This window comes from Geotrypetes seraphini, chromosome 5, assembly GCF_902459505.1.
Source record: "Geotrypetes seraphini chromosome 5, aGeoSer1.1, whole genome shotgun sequence".
NCBI lineage: Eukaryota > Metazoa > Chordata > Amphibia > Gymnophiona > Dermophiidae > Geotrypetes > Geotrypetes seraphini.
The window spans coordinates 135,736,756-135,757,051 of record NC_047088.1 but is presented as its reverse complement, the minus strand read 5'-3'; the positions used below and the strand labels follow the sequence as shown (position 1 = coordinate 135,757,051).

General features: G+C 44.0%; 1 protein-coding gene across 6 annotated transcripts in view; it reads left to right on the top strand.

The window, feature by feature from the left end:
* The first annotated feature begins 1,651 nt into the window (after positions 1–1,651).
* Positions 1,652–20,296, top strand: part of AGAP1 (ArfGAP with GTPase domain, ankyrin repeat and PH domain 1) — a 1,748,840-nt gene continuing 1,730,195 nt past the window's right edge. For 5 of the 6 annotated variants that reach the window (XM_033947222.1, XM_033947220.1, XM_033947223.1 and 2 more), the window contains exon 1: positions 1,722–2,705. In XM_033947222.1, coding sequence (XP_033803113.1) covers positions 2,543–2,705 — 163 coding nt within the window. In that variant the 5' untranslated portion in view covers positions 1,722–2,542. Of the gene's footprint in view, positions 2,706–20,296 lie in introns of all 6 variants that reach the window. The other variant, XM_033947219.1, reaches the window with a different exon arrangement.

The following is a 20,296-nucleotide window of genomic DNA, read 5'->3' as shown; positions in this document are numbered from 1 at the left end:
ATGTTCTAAATGTAATATGTTCGCGTAGCCCTTTCAGGACCAAGGGACATATTTGTCCCATAACTTTAAATTCCTATAAATTTTGATTGGGATAGTCTACAGTTCTAAATTTGATATGTATGGATTCCATATGATACTGCCTTTATGTAAACAAACTGGTTCCGACATTCATTCATTAGCGTCGTTGCCAGATTGACGAGAAGATTCACTTGCCACACTGTCCATAAGCCAGAAGTGTGATTTTTAAAAAAAAAAAATAATGATATTTCACAAAACAAATCAATTTTTTGGCATCTGCAAGCCCTTTTTACCATAAAAATGTCGTCAAAACCACAAAAATTGGCCTACGATCCTTATGGTCCTGAAAGGGTTAAGGAAATGTAGTCACTAACGCTGTGGGCTCCTTTTACAAAGGTGCGCTAGTGGTTTTATCGCATGCACTGGATTAGTGCGCGCTAGCCGAAAATCTACTGCCTGCTCAAAAGGAGGCAGTAGCGGCTAGCGTGCGTGGCAATTTAGCCCTAGCGCACCTTCGTAAAAGGAGCCCCGTTAATGCCCTAGCACACCTTCGTAAAAGGAGCCCCGTGTGTTGTAAAAAAAATGTAGATACACCCACAGTGTGATGATTTATAAATTGACAATTGTACAGAATTTTGTTTCTTTTTATACTTTAATATAATAAGTTCAGTATAAAACTATTCGAAGCTTGTGTGGATGGGATCAGATGGTTGACGGGGACCAAGCTCGTGGGGACGGAGACAAATCTTGTCCCTGTGCCATTCTCTAGGCTCTGCCACGAATCGATTTCGACTACGTGCGGGCGGGCGGGGTGTCAGTCGGGATGACATAGCCGTCGTAGTGCAAGTGGGCACAGGGTATGGCTCTCAAAAGAAATCTTAATCGTTGTACTGTTGATCTTTGGCTCTTTTGACTAATGAGTTTGCCTACCACTGCCCTTGGTCAAATTGAATAGAATTGAAACATTTTTCCCTGAATCTGGCAGCACTAGTACAGAGGATGAGAAAGGGGACCAAGGAAAACGATGGAGTGTGGGAGGGGCTGTGTGAGCTGGATTATGTGTCCCTTTTTTTGTCTTCACAAATATGGTAACCCTATCCAAATGAGTTTTCAAAGGTATGTGGATGGGCAGAGAAAGAGAGGCTGGGGGTGGGGAACTACTACATTTATTGGATTTTGAAGAACAGGTCTCATACCCCCCCCCAATTTGGTAAACTGTCACATTTTTATAATCACCACACTGTAACTGTTTGTCGCATCTATTTTCCTTTTTTAAAAATCTCCAACTTTTTCAGTACCTGACAAAAATATAGCAAAGTGGAATCTCTAATATAGCATCTCTCCAAAAGTGTTAAAGTTTTAGATCATGCGGCAAAGGTACATATAAAACATTAAACAGGTGGGGGGACTTTAAGGCTAAAAGGTTCAGAATTCTACCGTATTTCACAGAGATACTAGTGACAGAGCTGCAGTAGTTTTGAAGGTGTAGCTTCCTTTGTTTGCATTCTTACAAATTCAGATTTCCAGTATAAAAATTGGCCCAGCACATCTATTTTCTCTTCTACAATGTTAAGTTTTGAAAGAGGGCGTATAACAACACCGGGGGGGGGGGGGGAAGAGACCAGAAGACCTACAGTTCCCATGGCGCACTGCGTCTTTGGTTCCTGAATTTAGGAGCAAAGGAGAGAAGTAGGAGCCTGCGCGTGACGTCATCGGGAGCCAGTGGCGGCGTCCTTGCAGTTGCTGAGAGGTAGCCGGAATCTACAGCTGCGGGGTGTTTAGGGAAATAGGACGGGCCCGACTGAGAAGGCTAAGAGAAAGAACGATAGTTGCAACCGTATTGTGGGATGAAAGACAGGACTGGGGACGGGAAAAAGATGTGAGCGCATGTGGGAGTGAGCGCCTTGGAAAAGATGGCTCGATGAAATCTACCACCGCAGCCGCCGCTTACTGTGTTATGCTACGGAAAGCAGGCGCGCGCGGCACAGCTGCCGCTTCTCTGTGCTCGCGTTACAAATCGTGACATTGTTTTTAAATCTGAGGCGGAAACGAGGAAGGCAGGAGTGGCCTTTTGTTGGGATACTTGCTGGTTGGACTGAACACTGCGGTCTCTGTGTAGGAGGGGGTTGGAGGAACGGCTTCTTGCGACCGGGTTTCGGTTTATTGTTCGGGAATCACCGTGTGTCTTTTCCCACGGTGGTGGTTCTGAGTTGGAAATGACAGACAGGTTACATGCTGGCTATCGCCATGCACTGACACTGGGAGCCGGGGTATAGCCGAAGCCGGCAGAGAGGAAGCGGCAGCTATCGCCCTGTCCTCGGCCAGCTAAGCATGACAGCCCACGCCATGCCCTCTAGTTCCTGAGAGCTACCTTCTTCCAGGTCTCCCACTCCCCTAGTCTTCTAGAGGGAATTTTTCGTTGTGAAAAGTCGATTTTTTTTTTTTTTGAGGGAGAGATTTGATCGAAGAGAAAGATAAACCGTAGCCCTTGGACGATCGGAGAGAGCTTCTCCTTAGGTGGAATATGAACTATCAACAGCAGCTGGCCAACTCGGCGGCCATCCGGGCCGAGATCCAGCGCTTCGAGTCCGTGCATCCTAATATCTACTCCATCTACGAGCTGTTGGAGAGGGTGGAAGAGCCGGTGTTACAGAATCAAATCCGGGAGCATGTTATCGCCATCGAAGGTAAGACATCCTTATTCTGACAGCGACCGCTTTGTTACTTCTTGGGAGTAGATGCCTTATTTGATGTTTGGGCAACTAGGATAACTGAGAGTATGTTTACTTGTTTGTTTTCTGTTAGGAAAAACAAGATGTGCTTGACTGTTTTTCCTAATAGTGAATAGTTTGAATTCTAATCTTTGTCCTTGTGAACGGGGAAATCGCACTAAGGGTTGCCGGTTGGATTAAAATCTAGGATAAAGCTTTTTAAAGTCTCTGAATTATTGTTCTAATGTATATACGTCCTTTCATATTTTATGGACTCTTAATATCAGAGGTTGACATAGCTTTCTAATATAGTATACATACTTGTCAGAGCTGTAGGAGTGCTGCTGCATCTATACTGTGGTGTTTCATAGGCTATAATGTTTCAACGGTTTCCAGAGGAAACATGCTCTTGCTTTAGTTTGCCATCGGCTTTGCATTGGACTTGATTAATTCTTGGTGGAAAACTTGTCATTGCTCCAAAGGCTGCTTTGACCTCACCCTCCAAGAGTCTTTAGTTGAGTTGTGATATTTAGTGGTGGGGATGCTATTCATATTCTTCTACTGTACTACTGTTGCTAATAGTATCCTTGATGTGATCTTTATATAGATCATGCAACTACTTTTCCACAGATGATTGTTTTCTGAATGCCATTTGCATAAAGACAAACTGTGTGAAAAAAGGGTAAGAGACTACGTATTACAGAATGCAATTTATTTTCGGTCTTCAATATCCAGAGGAAACTGTTGACTAGATTGCAGGAATAAGCAGATCTAGGATTGGGGTGGTGGCCTTACAAGCAGGCATTAATAATAATAATAACTTTATTCTTCTATACCGCCATAATCTTGCGACTTCTAGGCGGTTTACATTCCAGAGAGCTGGACATTCAGTGAGTTACAATATTCAGATAGTCAGAGGAAATATAGAGTACAGAAATTTTAAGAAAGCGAAAAGATAAAATATACAGTTTGCTAAGAAATTTCCGAGAGGACCTGTTTGGAAAGGTCACGAATTACAAACACACAGCGAAAATTACAATATACAGTTTGTTAAGAATTTTCAGAGGGGACCTGTTAGGAAAAGGTCGCGAATTACAAAATACAGTTTGATTAGGATTTCAGAGGGGGCATATTGGGAAAACAAAACAAGAAAAAAAGTGTTCGGTGAAGATTTTGTTTAGGTGATATATCTATCGAATAAGGCAGTTTTTATGAGTTTTCTAAAAGCGTTGTAGGTCAGTCTAATTAATGTAGTTATTAATGTAGTTGTCTAGCCAAAGTTGTTGTTTGTTTGCTTGGTTTGCGAAAGTTCTATCCAGAAAGGTTTTGTATTTACAATTGGTAATGCTTGGGTATGCAAAAAGATAGCAGTTTCTGGTTTGTCTTATTGGGCTGTAGAATACGAAGTGAGATAGTAAATACGTAGGAGCTAGTCCCCAAACTAGTTTGAAACATATGCAGGAGAACTTGAAAATTATTCGTGCCTCGACTGACAGCCAGTGTAGTAGTTTGTAGTAGGGGGTGACATGGTCACTCTTTTTTAATCCAAATATCAAGCGGACCGCTGTGTTCTGAATAATTCTAAGTTTCCTTACTGTTTTTTTGGGTTTACCCATATAAACGATTAGTGTATTTTGCTATGTTGTTTTTGTTTGTTTGCTTGTTATAAAATGGTGATATTCTAGGGTAAAAGGTGTGAATGAATATATATGCCAGTGTATCTCAAACTGTGTACCTCCTGAGATTTCAGGTGTGCCGCGGCACACTGGGGAGGAGGAGGAGAGGTGCCGGCATCGACTGACTACCTACAAGATGTGCCTTTCGTGGTGAAAGGTACATCCTGAAGACAATCAGCCCACACTAATGCCTCCTCTCCGGCCATCTTTCCTGCTGGCAACCCCTTCTGGCATCTCTGGACCCATCTGGAGGGCCTTTGCATGTGTGTGGATGTCGGTGTGATGATGTCACGCAAGCGTGTGATGTCATCATGGCAACGTATGTGCACTTCCAGATGCCTCGAGCCGTGGCCACTATGTTTAGTGTGCCATGGCTCAAGAAAGTTTACAGGACACTGATATATGCATAATGCCAGTGGATATACAGTAAGCTGTTATTTGCAGATGTTGTAATTACTGTCATTTCCTGGTGATTCAGAAGGGGACACATACTGGTAAAACAGGGCTGTGGAGTTGGTAGATAAATCCTTCGATTCCGACTCCTCAGTCTCTGGTACACACAACTCCGACTCCAGGTACCCAAAATTGTCTCCAACGCCTCGACTCCGACTCCACAGCCCTGGGTAAAAGCAAACATGTTTAATGCATGGGAAATTTTATTCTCTCTCTCTCTCTTCCTTAGTAATGTTGTATTTGCTGTAGAGTTTGGAGAGCAACATGGATATATCAAAAGTTTAGTTTAATTTCTTAGAAATAGATAAATTTATAACTTTTTTTTCTTTTTCCCTCTGCTGGTGGGATGAATGACCAGCTTCATTATCACACATTGATATTGTTTTTCAGGCAGGACAAGGGCAGAAGTATTGGGTGTCTTGCCCAGTGGCATATCTGGGACCGATCATTTTTTTAACACCCTCCATATAAAAACATTTTTAGTAACCCCTGCCCCTTCTCCTTGGTACACCAGTGCCTGAGGAAGGGGATTTTGATCTCCAAAGTTAGTAAAAAAAAATGTACTAGTCCAATAAAAATATTAACTTGTTTCCGATTTCCATTTATAAATGCTTATCAGTTCAGCTACAATACTACTTTATTCTAAAACAACATTAAAAAATATTTTTTCTACCTTTTGTCATCTCTGGTTCCTGCTTTCCTCATCTTCTCTTCATTCTCCATTCCATCCAGCATCTGCCCTCTTTCTCTGTCCCTTCCATTTTTCTCTTTCTGTCTCCACTCCCGCCACCATGCTCTAGCATATGTCTCTTTTCCTTCCTTCCAACCCCAACTCACCCCATGGTCTGGCATCTGATTCCCTTCCACCATATTCTGGGATCTCTCTCCTCTCTTCTCCTTCCATCTCTTCCTCTCCCTCCATGCTCTGGCATTTCCTTTCCTTCCTTTCCCTCCTTCCCAATGGTCTGGCATTTGTCTCCTTTCCTTCTCTTCCCTCCCCCCATGCCCTGACATCTCTCTCCTCTGCGGCATCTCACATTCCCTTCCATCTCTCTTTCCCCCTCCATGCTCTGACATCTCCTTTCAATCTCTCACTCCCTCCCTTGCCAAAGGTTTGGCGTCTGTCTCCTTTCCTTCCACCCCCATGCTCCGTCATCTCTTTCCTCTCCTTCCCTTCTGTCTCTCCCTCCCCCTCCTCCATGCACTGGAATCTCCTCTACTTCCTTTCACTCCCTCCCCCCCTTCCCAATGGTCTGGCATCTGTCTCCTTTTGTTCTTTCCTCCCCTTTCATCTCTCCCTCCGCCACTGGTCTTTGGCACCTCCTCTCCTTCCTTTCATTCCCTCCCTCCCTTTCTGATGATTTGGCATCTGTCTCCTTCCCTTCCATCCCCCCCATGCCTTGGAATCTGTCTTCTTCCCTTCTATCTCTCTCTTCCCCTCCATTCTCTGGCATCTCTTTTCCTTTATTTTACTCCCTTCCTGATGGTCTGGTATCTGTCTTCTTCACTTCCCTCCCCATGGTCTGGCATTCTCTCTCTTCTCCCTTCCCTGGTCTTCCTTCTCCTGCCCTCTCGCCAATCAGATGCAGCATTTTTCCCCCTCCCTTCCTTTCTCACTTTCTTTCTCGCATCCCAGTTGTCAGCACAGTATTCAGAATTCATTGGTCTTGTTGGGACTTCCTCTCTGCTGGAACCCCCGATAGAGAGGAAGGCCTGACACTGGAAGAGCAGCAAATTCTGAATGTTGACAATGCCGGAAGAAGTTCCCAGAGTTGGACTATGACACTAGCCCTCGCTCGGAGCACCCTTTTATAGGCTACTTCTGGGGTAGACTGCTCCCCCCCTTGGTACGCCACTGGTTTTGACTGAATCTTCAGCTTTGGACCTATGCTCAATTAACTTGCATGTCCTAGCCTATCCTGTACCCCCACCACTAGTTTTAAAATTTGTTTACCCTCCTGCAAGTGAAAGTATGTTTTGATGGTTCTTTGTATCTGTGTGCTTTCAGAATATATTGTTCATCGCTGTACTAGTCAATGGTATATTATTACCTAATGGTTAGGTCTGTTCTCTTTTAAGAAAGCCTGATCTGAAAAACTACAAATTTATGTGAACACTTGTGACTCCTGAAATATGTCCAATGATTTTTTAAAAAAATTTCAGTTAACAGTAGATGCAGAAGTTCCTAACCTGTGACTTTACTAATCATGATGACCATATCACATGTGTATGCTGAGTCAGTATGTTACATATGACTTTTGAGGGTTGTATGCGAGATCTGTTCAAAAAGTTCCAGGACTGATTTTATAAAAATGTATTAAACAATCTTACAACTTATTCCATTGGGTCCCCTTCAAATTACTTTCCTTCCCTACATAAACACTTTTCCCAATGTTGTTTCCACTTCCGGAAACAGTCCTCAAGTGCATCTTCAGGAATTGCCAAAGGTTGCTGTGTCAAATTTTGCTTTATGTCTTCAATGGTGTCGAATCACTTTTCTTTCAGCGTGGATTTTATATTTAGGAAACAAGAAGTTGTCAGCAGGGGCCAAGTGAGGAGGGTAAGGTGGATGGGGAAGAACTGTCGTGTTTTTTGCACAAACTTTGCGGGTGTGTTATGATGCAGGAACAACGACTGCCCCCTCCAAAATTCGGGCTGCTTCCTCCTGATTCTCTCACAGAGTTGTTTCAACACTTTCAGATAGTAATTTTGGTTGACAGTTTGTCCTTGTGGTAGAAATTCAAAGTGTACAATACCACGACTGTCAAAAAAACATCATTTTACGTTCGACCGAACTTGCTGAGCTTTTTTTCGGTCTTGGGCGATGTTTTGGTTCTCATTGAGACAATTGAGCTTTGGTTTCCATGTCATAACCATAGACCCCATATCTCATCACCCATTATCACTTTATCAAGAAATGTTTCATCTTCATTTTCCTGCTCAAGAAGATTCTGACAGATCATGACATGGTGGTTCTTCTGGTCATTGGTCATCACCCATGGAATAAACTTTGCTGCAGAATGTTGTGGCATGAACCAATGGAGATGTTGCATTCCTTTGCCAATTTTATAATAGTTAATCACTGATTAGCATGCACAAAAACCCTCACTTGATCAATATGATCATCATCAGTTGATGTTGATGATCTTCCAGTTCGCAAATCATCACAAATCATCTACCACTGATTCACGACCACTTTTGAAGCATGAATACCATTCAAAACACTTTCCATGATTCATGACATGTTCCTCATAAACCACTTTCAACAATTCATAAGTTTCTGTAACGGTTTTACTCAAAACAGAACTTCATGCTTTAGCGTTGCTCATTGAGGTCTCACATGATGAAAAATAGCTGATCCCGAAAATGCACTTTCACAAAAACTGCTGTAGCTCGGGGATGAAAGCAAACAGAAAAAAGGAGGTTACCCATGAGGTTTCAAGCTACTCAACGCTGCCTAGCGCGTCTCAAAAGAACTTCCTATTGACGTGCAATTCAAACTATCCTTTAACTCTTAACAGACCTTGTACTTCTGTATCACAAGTTACTACAGTGTTAGAGTGCTGAAAACTTGCTGCAGCAGTTATCAAAAAAGATAAATGAGTGAGAGCAATGCAAGCACCTGTTGAAAATGAAATATAAAGTTATGAAAGATTAGCGTTGAAGTGGGTTAATTTTAAATCAAAACTTTACAATAATTATCATCTACCATTTCATTAAGCAAGAGTGTTATAAACACCTTTGTGGCTGTCTGGGAAAAGATCTTTAGTAATTTAGTGGGAACAGACCCTATTAGGTCATGGAGCCTTCTAATAGATACTGCTACCCTGTTTCCCCGAATATATGACACTGTCTTATATTTTTAAAAACTCCAAAATATGCACAAGGTCTTATTTTCAGGGGGATGTCTTATTTTTCCATGAAGAAGAATACAGTACACATTTATTGCTGAAAAAAAGACATTTATTACCTGTATATGGTACAGGTCATCACAAACCAGAAAAGCTGTATCACAAACCAGAAAAACATTTAAGGCCCTGATTCTCCAAAAGTGCGTCCCGATTTTAGGCAGCTGTAGACGTCCTACAGCTGTCTAATCAGCCAATCGGGATGCACGTTTTAAAAAAAAAAATGCTCCCCAGGCAGGCCGCCCGGGAGAGGCGTCCTATACTAAACGCCGATTCTGTAACCGGCGTCTTTAGAGAATTGGGTTAAATTAGACGCGGCCGCTATACTTATGGCAGCAAGGGATCTCCCTGCTGCAATATGCATAGCGGCCGCGGTTGTTGCGGCCGCCTGTCCCATCACCGACAGGAGAATGCCTAACTCCTCCTGTCGGAACCCCGAGCCCCCTCCCCCCCAAACTCGTAATCGCCGACAGGAGGATGCCCAACTCCTCCTGTCGGAACCCCGGAACCCCCTCCCCCCCTAAACTCGTAATCGCCGACAGGAGGATGCCCAACTCCTCCTGTCGGAACCCCGGAACCCCCTCCCCCCCAAACTCGTAATCGCCGACAGGAGGATGCCCAACTCCTCCTGTCGGAACCCCGGAACCCCCTCCCCCCCAAACTCATAATCGCCGACAGGAGGATGCCCAACTCCTCCTGTCGGAACCCCGGAACCCCCTCCCCCCCAAACTCGTAATCGCCGACAGGAGGATGCCCAACTCCTCCTGCCGGAAAGCCCAACGACCCCCCGCCCCAACTAATCTCCCTCCCCCAACTAACCTTTCAATGTTGGTCAGCTGGACGGGTCTTGCTGCCGTCCAGCCGACGGGTCTGCCTCGTGGAAATGAGACGGCACGCCCCTTATTGGCCCATCCCCGCTAAATCTAAGGCCTGATTGGCCCAGGCTAGGCACCTTGGCCAATTCGGCCTTAGGATTAGTGGGGATGGGCGGACCCGCTATGCCTAAGGCCTGATTGGTCCAGGCTTCTACAGCCTGGGCCAATCAGGCCTTAGATTTAGTGGGGATAGGTCGGGAAGGGGCGTGCCGTCTCATTTCCACGAGGCAGACCCGTCGGCTGGACGGCAGCAAGACCCATCCAGCTGACCAACATTGAAAGGTTAGTTGGGGGAGGGAGATTAGTTGGGGCGGGGGGTCGTTGGGCTTTCCGGCAGGAGGAGTTGGGCATCCTCCTGTCGGCGATTACGAGTTTGGGTGGGAGGGGTTTCCGGGGTTCCGACAGGAGTTGGGCATCCTCCTGTCGGCGATTACAAGTTTGGGGGGGAGTGGGGTCCGGGGTTCCGACAGGAGGAGTTGGGCATCTTCCTGTCGGCGATTACGAATTTGGGGGGGAGGGGGGTCCGGGGTTCTGACAGGAGGAGTTGGGCATCCTCCTGTCGGCGATTACGAGTTTGGGGGGGAGGGGGCTCGGGGTTCCGACAGGAGGAGTTAGGCATTCTCCTGTCGGTGATGGGACAGGCGGCCGCAACAACCGCGGCCGCTATACATATTGCAGCAGGGAGATCCCTTGCTGCCATAAGTATAGCGGCCGCGTCTAATTTAACACGATTCTCTAAAGACGCCGGTTACAGAATCGGCGTTTAGTATAGGACACCTCTCCCGGGCGGCCTGCCTAAGGAGCATTTTTTAAAAAAAAAACGTGCATCCCGATTGGCTGATTAGACAGCTGTAGGACGTCTACAGCTGCCTAAAATTGGGACGCACTTTTGGAGAATCAGGGCCTCGGTGTACAGAGGCTGTTCCTGGGCTTGTTTTCCTGGACAGTGGAAGCAGGAAGTTGTGTGACCACGCATACGGTACTGTACCAGTGCTCTGGATCGCCAAGACATGCTTGCCAAATAGTGCCTTATTTTTTTTTTGGGGGGGAGCCTTATATTTCCCAGGTGGGGAAAAAAAGGGGGGTGTCTTACTAAAGGAGGAGATCCTATAATGGGGGAAACACGGTATATTTGTTGGCATTAAAAAAATATATTCTAATGGGAAAAAAAATTGCTGTTTCTTAGACACATCGTTCTGGATCCCTTTTTTTTTTTTTTTTTTTTTTTTGCTTTTTCCTGTTATGGCGCTTCCCTCTAAATAGGAGAGTAACTGTATCAACTTGATTTTAAACCCAGATGTATTCTTGCATGTGGTCTGATTAAAATACTTTACAGGCAGAGTTGTAAATAAGAATACAAATCCTTACCCTTGTTTTTGTAACTATAAATAGAAACAAAGTTTTTAATGCTAATGGTAAATTCTATAGCTCTAGGACAGGGGTGTCCAATGTCGGTCCTCGAGGGCCGCAATCCAGTCGGGTTTTCAGGATTTCCCCAATGAATATGCATGAGATCTATTAGCATACAATGAAAGCAGTGCATGCAAATAGACCTCATGTATATTCATTGGGGAAATCCTGAAAATCCGACTGGACTGCGACCCTCGAGGACCGACATTGGACACCCCTGCTCTAGGATGTACAGAATACTTCACCAAGGGCTCCTTTTTAAAAGGCTACAGTAGCGATTTCCCCATGGCAAATGGAATCAAAGCCCATTCAATTCCTATGGGCTTCGGTGCATTTGCCATGAGGGAATCGCTACCGGAGCTTTGTAAAAGGAAACCTAAGGGAGGTAAGGTTTTTGGTATAAGTATGTGGTATGTTTACATTTTTAAATATTTATATCTTGACATATATGCAGTGACACTGGAAACCAACAAGCCTTCTAACAATAGCTACTAATTTTATACTGACACATATAATTTTGAAAAGCTTTTACAATTAGCATGGAATGGTATGCTATGCTTTTTTTTTCCTTAGGGCTGGTAACAGGCAAGAACATACATAATATCAAATCACAAATAGCAATACGTCAAAAAAATCAGAATGATTAATTGTGCCATTCTTTGCAAACAGTATTGGTTTCCATGTAATTTTAAATAAATTACCACTTGCTTTAAAGTCATAATCAAAAGATTGCCTGGAACATGGAAAGTGTTTTGAAGTTAGGTAGGCTGTTAAATAAAATCATTGCGCTTCATTGTAAGGCCTGGGAATAAAATGCATGTTTTTCCTCATCTTGTCTGGAGGCTTGCAACTGTCTCCAAAATAGCTGCTCAGTTTTCTTTCAACACTGCAAGGCTCTTGGTTAGTTTGAGGTGCACTGGCACTTGGCGGTGTCTGTACTGGGTTCTGTTGATGACGTTTCTCACATTACATAAGCATTTATGGATTGCTAATATATCCCAATAGGAGTTCAATGCAATTTCCGAATTAGTAAGAGGCTGGCCATCTCCAGAAATTACAATTGTTATATTAAAATCAAAATTATAATCTTACATTAGAATCAAAATATTAAAATTCAGCATTAAAATCAAAACAAAAACATAGTAGATCTGCTCATTTGTTAGAGTGAAAGAGAATATCTTGCAGACAAATAGGTTTTAAAACCAAGCATAAGCAGGGTAATTTTATTAACAGCATTTAACACTTGTACTAGCATAATAAGTAGCTTTTCTAAAATTGTTGCACACAGGTCTTTTGTATGTGTAAACTGCTATAGCAGAATCCAGATTAACTGGTATTAAAGCAACTGGCAGTCTCACACAACTGGCAAAAAAAATCCTTGAAGCAGCAGTGCTCCTGAGCCGCGAACCCCCCTCCCTCCCTTCAGCTCCGAAGCAGCAGAGGTAGCAGTCCTGAACCATAAACCTCCAGCCCCGAAGCAGCAGTGGTCCTGAGCCGCGAACCCCCCCTCCCTCCCTTCTGCCAGTCCTGAATCAGCAGTGGTTCTGACCATGAACCCCGCTCCCTCCCTCCAGCCCTAAAGCAGCAGTGGTCCTGAGCTGTGAACCCCTCCCCCTCCTTCCCTTCAGCCCAAAGCAGCAACGCCTTTCCTATGATGCATCGTTTTTGACAGCAGAGGAAAGGCCCTGCCGGAGCTGGCCACAAACAGCCTGTTTTCAGCACTGCCGCTGCTGCTTCAGTAAGTGAGGAGGGTCCAGGATGTTAAGACCCGCATAGAAGGAGGGAGGGCAGATGGGGGGTGGGGTGGACCAGAAGTGTGTGTGGGGGGGAGGTAGGGTCCAGCAGGGATAGGGAGATGAATGGATTCTGGCCCCATAAGTGAGGAAAGAAGGGGAGAGAGAGTGGGAGAGAAAGTGACCCAGAAAAAAGGGAAGAACAGATGCTGGACCTACGAACGGGGGTGGGGGAATTATAGAGTGAGGTGGGAAGGAAGACTAAAATTTGTACAGTAACTCTCAAGCAACCAGAAACTATAGTTATCTGGCATTCACCAATCTCTATGGGTTCTGGATACCTGAGAGTTTAAGCATTCCATAGCTTCTCAAGTATTGATTTTCTACAAGTTATGACAACACAATATACACAAAACATTTTATTAGGAAAAAAAAAGCATTGAAGAGATTTACCAAGAGCTAAAGGTTATTAAAAACCATTGTACTGCTTGTCCTCAGAGAACATATTATAGCTCTGTTGTTCAAAGTTCAGTGCTGTTAAATGTGTAATATTTTTGATACTGTTTATGGTAGTTCTATTATTAGGTTTCATTACATTACATTACATTACATTAGTGATTTCTATTCCGCTTGTGCCTTGCGGTTCTAAGCGGATTACAAGTTAGAAGACTGGACATTTCCAGTAGCATTGCAGTACATGTAATCAAGAATGCGTTAAGTTACAATTGTTATTCTGGACTTTTCCAGGAGAAATTGATAGCAGATAGTAGATAGTGATAGTTTGCTTATTCTGAGTTTACCTATATTAGCTCCTCCTCCTTTACAAAGCTGTGCTTTTGTTTTTAGCACAGGCCACCACAGTAACAGCTCTGATACTCATAGAATCCTATGAGCGTCTGAGCTGTTACTGCCCCAGCTGGCGTTAAAAGTGCTAGCGCAGCTTTGTAAAGGAGGGGGTTATTATATTTGTTTATATTTGGTAATTTTACTATGCTATTAAAAAAAATTTGTAACTTATATTAAACTTGTATCTGTTCTATACCACCTTGGGTGAGTCTCTTTATAAAGGTGGTTAGTAAATCCCAATAAATAAAATAAAAATAAATAGTGTAAAAATAGGGAAAAGTGAATTTCTACCTGGGGGTTGGGCAGGAGACCTGGGGGTTGAGCAGGAGAAAGTAATTAGGCCACTGGGAGAAGAGATAGCTTGGAAATGATTGGTAGAGGTGTATGGGGATTGAGAATGGCTGGGATGAGAGAGAATATGAGATGCTACCCATCTTCTTCCATAAAGACTGATTTCTTTGCTTCGGTCTTTACAGAAGAAGATGTAAGAGATCTATCTGAACCGGAAATGGTTTTCAAGGGTGATGATGCGGTGGAACTGAAAGAAATCTTGGTGAGTCTGGAAGATGTACTGAACCAAATTGACAAGTTAAAAAGTGATAAATCGCCAGAACTGGATGGTATATATCCTAGGACACTAAAAGAACTCAAACATGAAATTGCTGACCTATTGTTACTGATCAGTAACCTGTCACTAAAATCAACTGTATTACCTGAAGATTGGAGAGTGGCCAATGTTACGCCGATTTTTAAAAAGGGCTCCAGGGGAGATCTGGTAAGCCTCACTTCGGTGCCGGGCAAAATGGTAGAAACGATTATAAAAAATAAAATTGTGGAACGCGTAGACAGACATGATTTAATGAAACAAAGTCAGCATGGGTTCAGCCGAGGGAGATCTTGCCTTAAAAATTTGCATGACTTCTTTGAAGGTGTGAATAAACATGTAGACAAAGGTGAGTCAATTGATATAGTGTATCTAGATTTTCAGAAACCTTTTGATAAAGTTCCTCATGAGAGGCTCATGAGAAAATTAAAGAGTCATGGGATAGGTGGCGAAAAGTTCAGTTGTGGATTAGGAATTGGTTATCGGATAGAAAACAGAGGATAGGCTTAAATGTCATTTTTCTCAATGGAGGAGAGTAAACAGTGGAGTGCCGCCAGGGGTCTATACTTATTTATAAATGATCTAGAAACTGGAATGACGAGTGAGGTGATTAAATTTGCAGATGACACTAAATTGTTCAAAGTCGTTAAAACACATACAGATTGTGAAAGATTACAGGCGGACCTTAGGAAATTGGAAGACTGGGCATCCAAGTGGCAGATGAAATTTAACGTGGACAAATGCAAAGTGATGCACATTGGGAAGAATAACCTGAATCACAGTTACCGGATGCTAGGGTCCACCTTGGGAGTTAGTGCCCAAGAAAAGGATCTGGATGTCATTGTAGACAATACGATGAAACTTTCTGGCCAATGTATGGCGGCAGACAAAAAGCAAACAGGATGCTAAGAATTTTTTAAAAAAGGATGGGAAACAAAACTAAGAATGTCATAATGCCCCTGTATCGCTCCATGGTGCGACCTCATTTGGAGTATTGCGTTCAATTCTGGTTTTATCCCAAGAAAGATATAGTGGCGCTAGAAAAGGTTCATAGAAGAGCGACCAAGATGGTAAAGGGGATGGAACTCCTCTTGTATGAGGAAAGACTAAAATGGTTAGGGCTCTTCAGCTTGGAAAAGAGACAGCTGAGGGGAGATATGATTGAAGTTTACAAAATCCTGAGTGAATTAGAACGGGTACAAATGGATTGATTTTTCACTCTGTCAAAAATTACAAAGACTAGGGGACATGTGATAAAGTTAGAGAAATACTCTTAAAACCAATAGGAGGAAATTTTTTGTTACGCAGAGAATAGTTAAGCTCTGGAACGCATTGCCAGAGGATGTGGTAAGAGCGGATAGCGTAGCTGGTTTTAAGAAAGGTTTGGACAAGTTCCTGGAGAAAAAGTCCATAGTCTGTTATTGAGAGAGACTTGGGGAAGCTACTGCTTGCCCTGTATTGGTAGCATGGAATATTGCTACACCTTGAGTTTTAGCCAGGTACTAGTGACCTGGATTGGCCACTGTGAAAACAGGGCTACTGGGCTTGATGGACCATTGGTCTGACCAGTAAGGCTATTCTTATATTCTTATCTTGGGTGAGTGCCTTGAGGACCTCCTCCGATTCTGCCTGGATCTTTTCAATCGTGATAAAACAGCACCTTTTCAATCGTAATTTCATTTTCAGGAATAGGAAAAAATCACAGGGGGCAAGGTCAGGCGAATAGGGAGGGTGAGTAATCGCTGTAATGTTTCTAGAAGTCAGGAATTGTCGAACAACAAGTGATGTGTGAGCGGGCACGTTGTCATTGGGGAAGCAACCAATTTTTGTTTTTCCACTTGTCTGGGCATTTTCGCTGAATGCTGTTGCTTAACCGCTTCAAAACCTCACAGTATGACTATCCTACTATCTCACAAACATCGTGGATAGTTTGCCTACGATCTGCAAGGATAGTCTCACAAACTTGTGTTGTGGTTGTTGACGGTCGGCTGGAACGGTCATTGTCATGGACAGATGTTGGTCTATCCTTGAAGCATTTGTACCAAAGAAAGGTTTTGCTTTGGCATATGGCATTATCTCCAAAGGCTTCCTAGAGCATATAATGGGTTTCTGCAGCAGTTTTTTTAAAGTTTGAAACAAAATTTGATGCAGATTATTTGCTCAGTAAAATCCGACATATCGAAATTCACTGAGTCACTAAAACACAACCTTACAAAATCGTACAGAACAAACACGACCACTCAGCTGCATGACTGTTGGCACATTGATTCACAAAGCTTACAGCTAGACACCTCTAGCAGCGGAAGGGCATCCTACATATATCCAGTTCACGCGCACTTCACATTCCCCAAACTTTTGGGTTGCACCTCGTGTATTGAAGAAAGAGTCTATGGTGAGGAGATGGCGAGCAAGTGTGTGTGTGATGGGGGTGGAATGGAGGGAGGGGTGGGAAGACTGAGGGAAAGTGTATATAACTTCATTATAGTTATACAAATTACTTTGAGTTTGCTTGAGCAGTCAGGCATGCCAGATCACTTGAGAGAACTCCCATTTAAGTTGTCTGTATCATTAAAAGGGAGCCTTTTCTTGCTCAGGGCATTGGCTGCTTCTGTACTGACATATTAAAGATTTTGCTAAAATTGTCCTCCTATTTGAAATATAATGAAGATCACTGGTTTAAGTTGTTGACTCTTGCTAACTGTAGATCAGTTTAGTGAGAAGCTTGGTGTTGAATATCATGTTATGTTCTTTTTGGAGTCAATACGACAGGTAAATGCTAGGAACCGATATGTGAAGAGTGATGAGGAAAAAGCAAACGTGTTAAACAAATAGTCAAATCACGGTTTGTGAGTGTTTTGCAAGACAAGCAAAACACTCAAGCAAACTGTAACTCGCAAACCGAGTGTTGACTCGATTTGCTAGTTACCCACCCTGGGAACCAGCTTTGTTGCTCCCCCGAGACCACCGGCGCTGCTCCCTCCCTTCATGACAGCGATTGGCCCTGTCCTTACCCGTGCGCCAGTGCTGAAAAAGCCTGCTGCCGGTTCTCTGCTGGGCTGCTGCGGGGCCTTGAGCATCAGCGCATGCTCAAGGCCTTTTGGCTCTCGCCGGAGAGGGTGAGAGCCAGAAGGCCTTGAGCATGCGCAGATGCTCAAGGTCCCACAGCAGCCCAGCAGTGAACCGGTGGCAGGCACTTTTCTGCACCGGCACACGGGTAAGGTCAGGGCCGGTCAGTGGGGGGGCAGAGGAGATCACGGTCATGAAGGGAGGGAGCAGCGCCGGTGGCCTCGGGAGAGCAACAAAGCCGGTTCCTGGGGTGGGCTGTCAAAGTGGAGGACAGCAGTGGGAGAAGACAGAAGAAGAGATATGGGTCGGCTCGGGTCGGGGGTCGGAGAGATGTACTTAAGTCAGTGGAACAAATCATCCGAGTTGGTATTATGGCCTATGGGGAAAGTTGCTTTGATATACGAGCACTTTGGATTGCGAGCGTGCTTATGGAACAAATTATGCTCGCAAACCAAGGTACCACTGTACTTCTGCTCTGTATATATATTAATGGAAGAAAATCCTGGAGAAGGACCGAGATTGTCTGGTAAAGTTACATGGGAAAATGGAATAGATTCAGTGCCATTCACGGAGGAAAGTGTTTATGAATAACCTGAAAAACTGAAGGAGGAAAAAGCGATGGGACCGGACGGGATCCATCCCAGGATACTGAGGGAGCTCAGAGAGGTTCTGGCGGGTCCTAGTAAAGACTTGTTCAACAAATCTCTGGATACGGAAGTGGTTCCTGGGGATTGGAGGAGAACGGATATGGTCCCTATTTACAAAAGTGGTCATAGGGATAAAGCGGGAAACTACAGGCCTCACTTCGGTTGTTGGGAAAATAATGGAAGTGTTGCTGAAAGAAAGGATAGCGAACTTCCTAGAATCTAATGGGTTACAGCAGGGGTGTCCAACCTGCGGCCCTGTGAAGTATTTTGTGCGGTCCCGTTGAGGGTGATGCAGTTTTATTCTCTGCTGCCCCCGGGTATTTACCATCTTGCCGGCTCCCTTATCTGTCTTGCTGCAGCGTTTGCGCATTTGTGCAGCCCCAGAAACATTTTTTCGGCCAATGTGGCCCAGGGAAGCCAAAAGGTTGGACACCCCTGGGTTACAGGATCCGAGGCAATATGGCTTTACTAAAGGTAAATCTTGTCAAACGAACCTGAATGAATTTTTTGATTGGGTGACCAGAGAGCTGGATCGAGGACATATGCTAGATGTAATTTACTTAGATTTCAGCAAAGCCTTTGACATGGTTCCTCATAGGAGGCTCTTGAACAAACTTGAAGGGCTGAAGTTAGGAACCAAAGTGGAGAACTGGATTAGAAACTGGTTGACAGACAGATGCCAGAGGGTGGTGGTTAATGGAAATTGCTCAGAGGAAGGAAAGGTAAGTAGTGGAGTCCCTCAGGGTTCGGTGCTGGTGCCAATCCTGTTAAATATGTTCGTGAGTGACATTGCTGAAGGGTTAGAAGGAAAGATTTGCCTTTTTGCTGATGATACCAAGATTTGTAACAGAGTAGACACTGAAGAGAGAGTGGAAAACATGAAAAAGGATCTGCAAAAGTTAGAGGAATGGTCTAATATCTGGCAACTAAAATTCAATGCCTAGGAATGCAGAGTAATGCATTTGGGGAGCAATATATGCTGGAAGGTGAGAGGCTGATATGCACGGATGGAGAAAGGGACCTTGGAGTGATAGAGTCCGAAGATCTAAAGGCAAAAAAACAGTGCAACAAGGCGGTGGCTGCTGCCAGAAGGATGCTGGGCTGTATAAAGAGATTCGTAACCAGTAGAAGAACGAAGGTGTTGATGCCCCTGTACAGGTTGTTGGTGAGACCCCACGTGGAGTATTGTGTTCAGTTTTGGAGACCGTATCTGGTGAAGGACACAAAAAGGTTTGAAGCGATCCAGAGGAGGGTGATGAAAATGATAGAAGGTTTATGCCAAAAGACGAATGAGGAGAGACTGGAAGCCCTAAATATATGTACCTTAGAGCAGGGGTGTCCAACCTGCGGCCCGAGGGCCGCAGGTGGCCACGTGAAGTATTTTGTGCAGCCCCGGTCGAGGGCGATGCAGTGTTTTCATCTGCTGCCCCCGGGTGTTTACCGTCTTGCCGGCTCCCTCCTCTGTATTGCTGCAGTGTTTGCGTGGCCCTGAGAAACATTTTTTGGGGCCAATGCGGCCCAGGGAAGCCAAAAGGTTGGACACCCCTTCCTTAGAGGAAAGGAGGGACAGGGGGAGATATGATTCAGACGTTCAAATACTTGAAAGATATTAACATAGAACAAAATCTTTTCCAGAGAAAGGAAAATGGTAAAACCAGAGGACATAATTTGAGGTTGAGGGGTGGTAGACTTAAGAGCAATGTAAGTAAATTTTTCTTTATGGAGAGAGTGGTGGATGCCTGAAATGCACTCCCGAGAGAGGTGGTGGAGATGAAAACGGTGATGGAGTTCAAAAAAGTGTGGGATGAACACAGAGGATCTAGAATCAGAAAATAATAGTAAATATTGAATAACTAAGGCCAGTACTGCACAGACTTGCATGGTCTGTGTCTGTATATGGCTGTTTGGTGGAGGATGGGCTGGGAAGGGCTTCAATGACGGAGAGGGTGTAGATCAGTGGCCTCAAACTCGCGACCCGGGGGCCACATGCGGCCCGCCAGGTACTATTTTGAGGCCCTCAGTATGTTTATCATAATCACAAAAGTAAACTAAAACAGTTTCTTGATCAAATGTCTCTTTAGCTATAAATGACAATATTATTATTAAGACTTGGCCAAAAGGAAAGATTTATAAACTATAAAGAGTTCAACTGTAGGGTCATGAAATAGTTAACTGTTGTTTAAAATATTGCTCTGGCCTACATAGCTGAAAACAGTGTATAATCTATTGACTTCATCTGCCTGAAATGTATGTCCCTGCCTTACCACATTGTAATCTGAATAGATAAGAGTTTGAGCCATGATGTGCCCTTCTGTACATGTAACATTTAGACCTGTAAGATTTAGATAA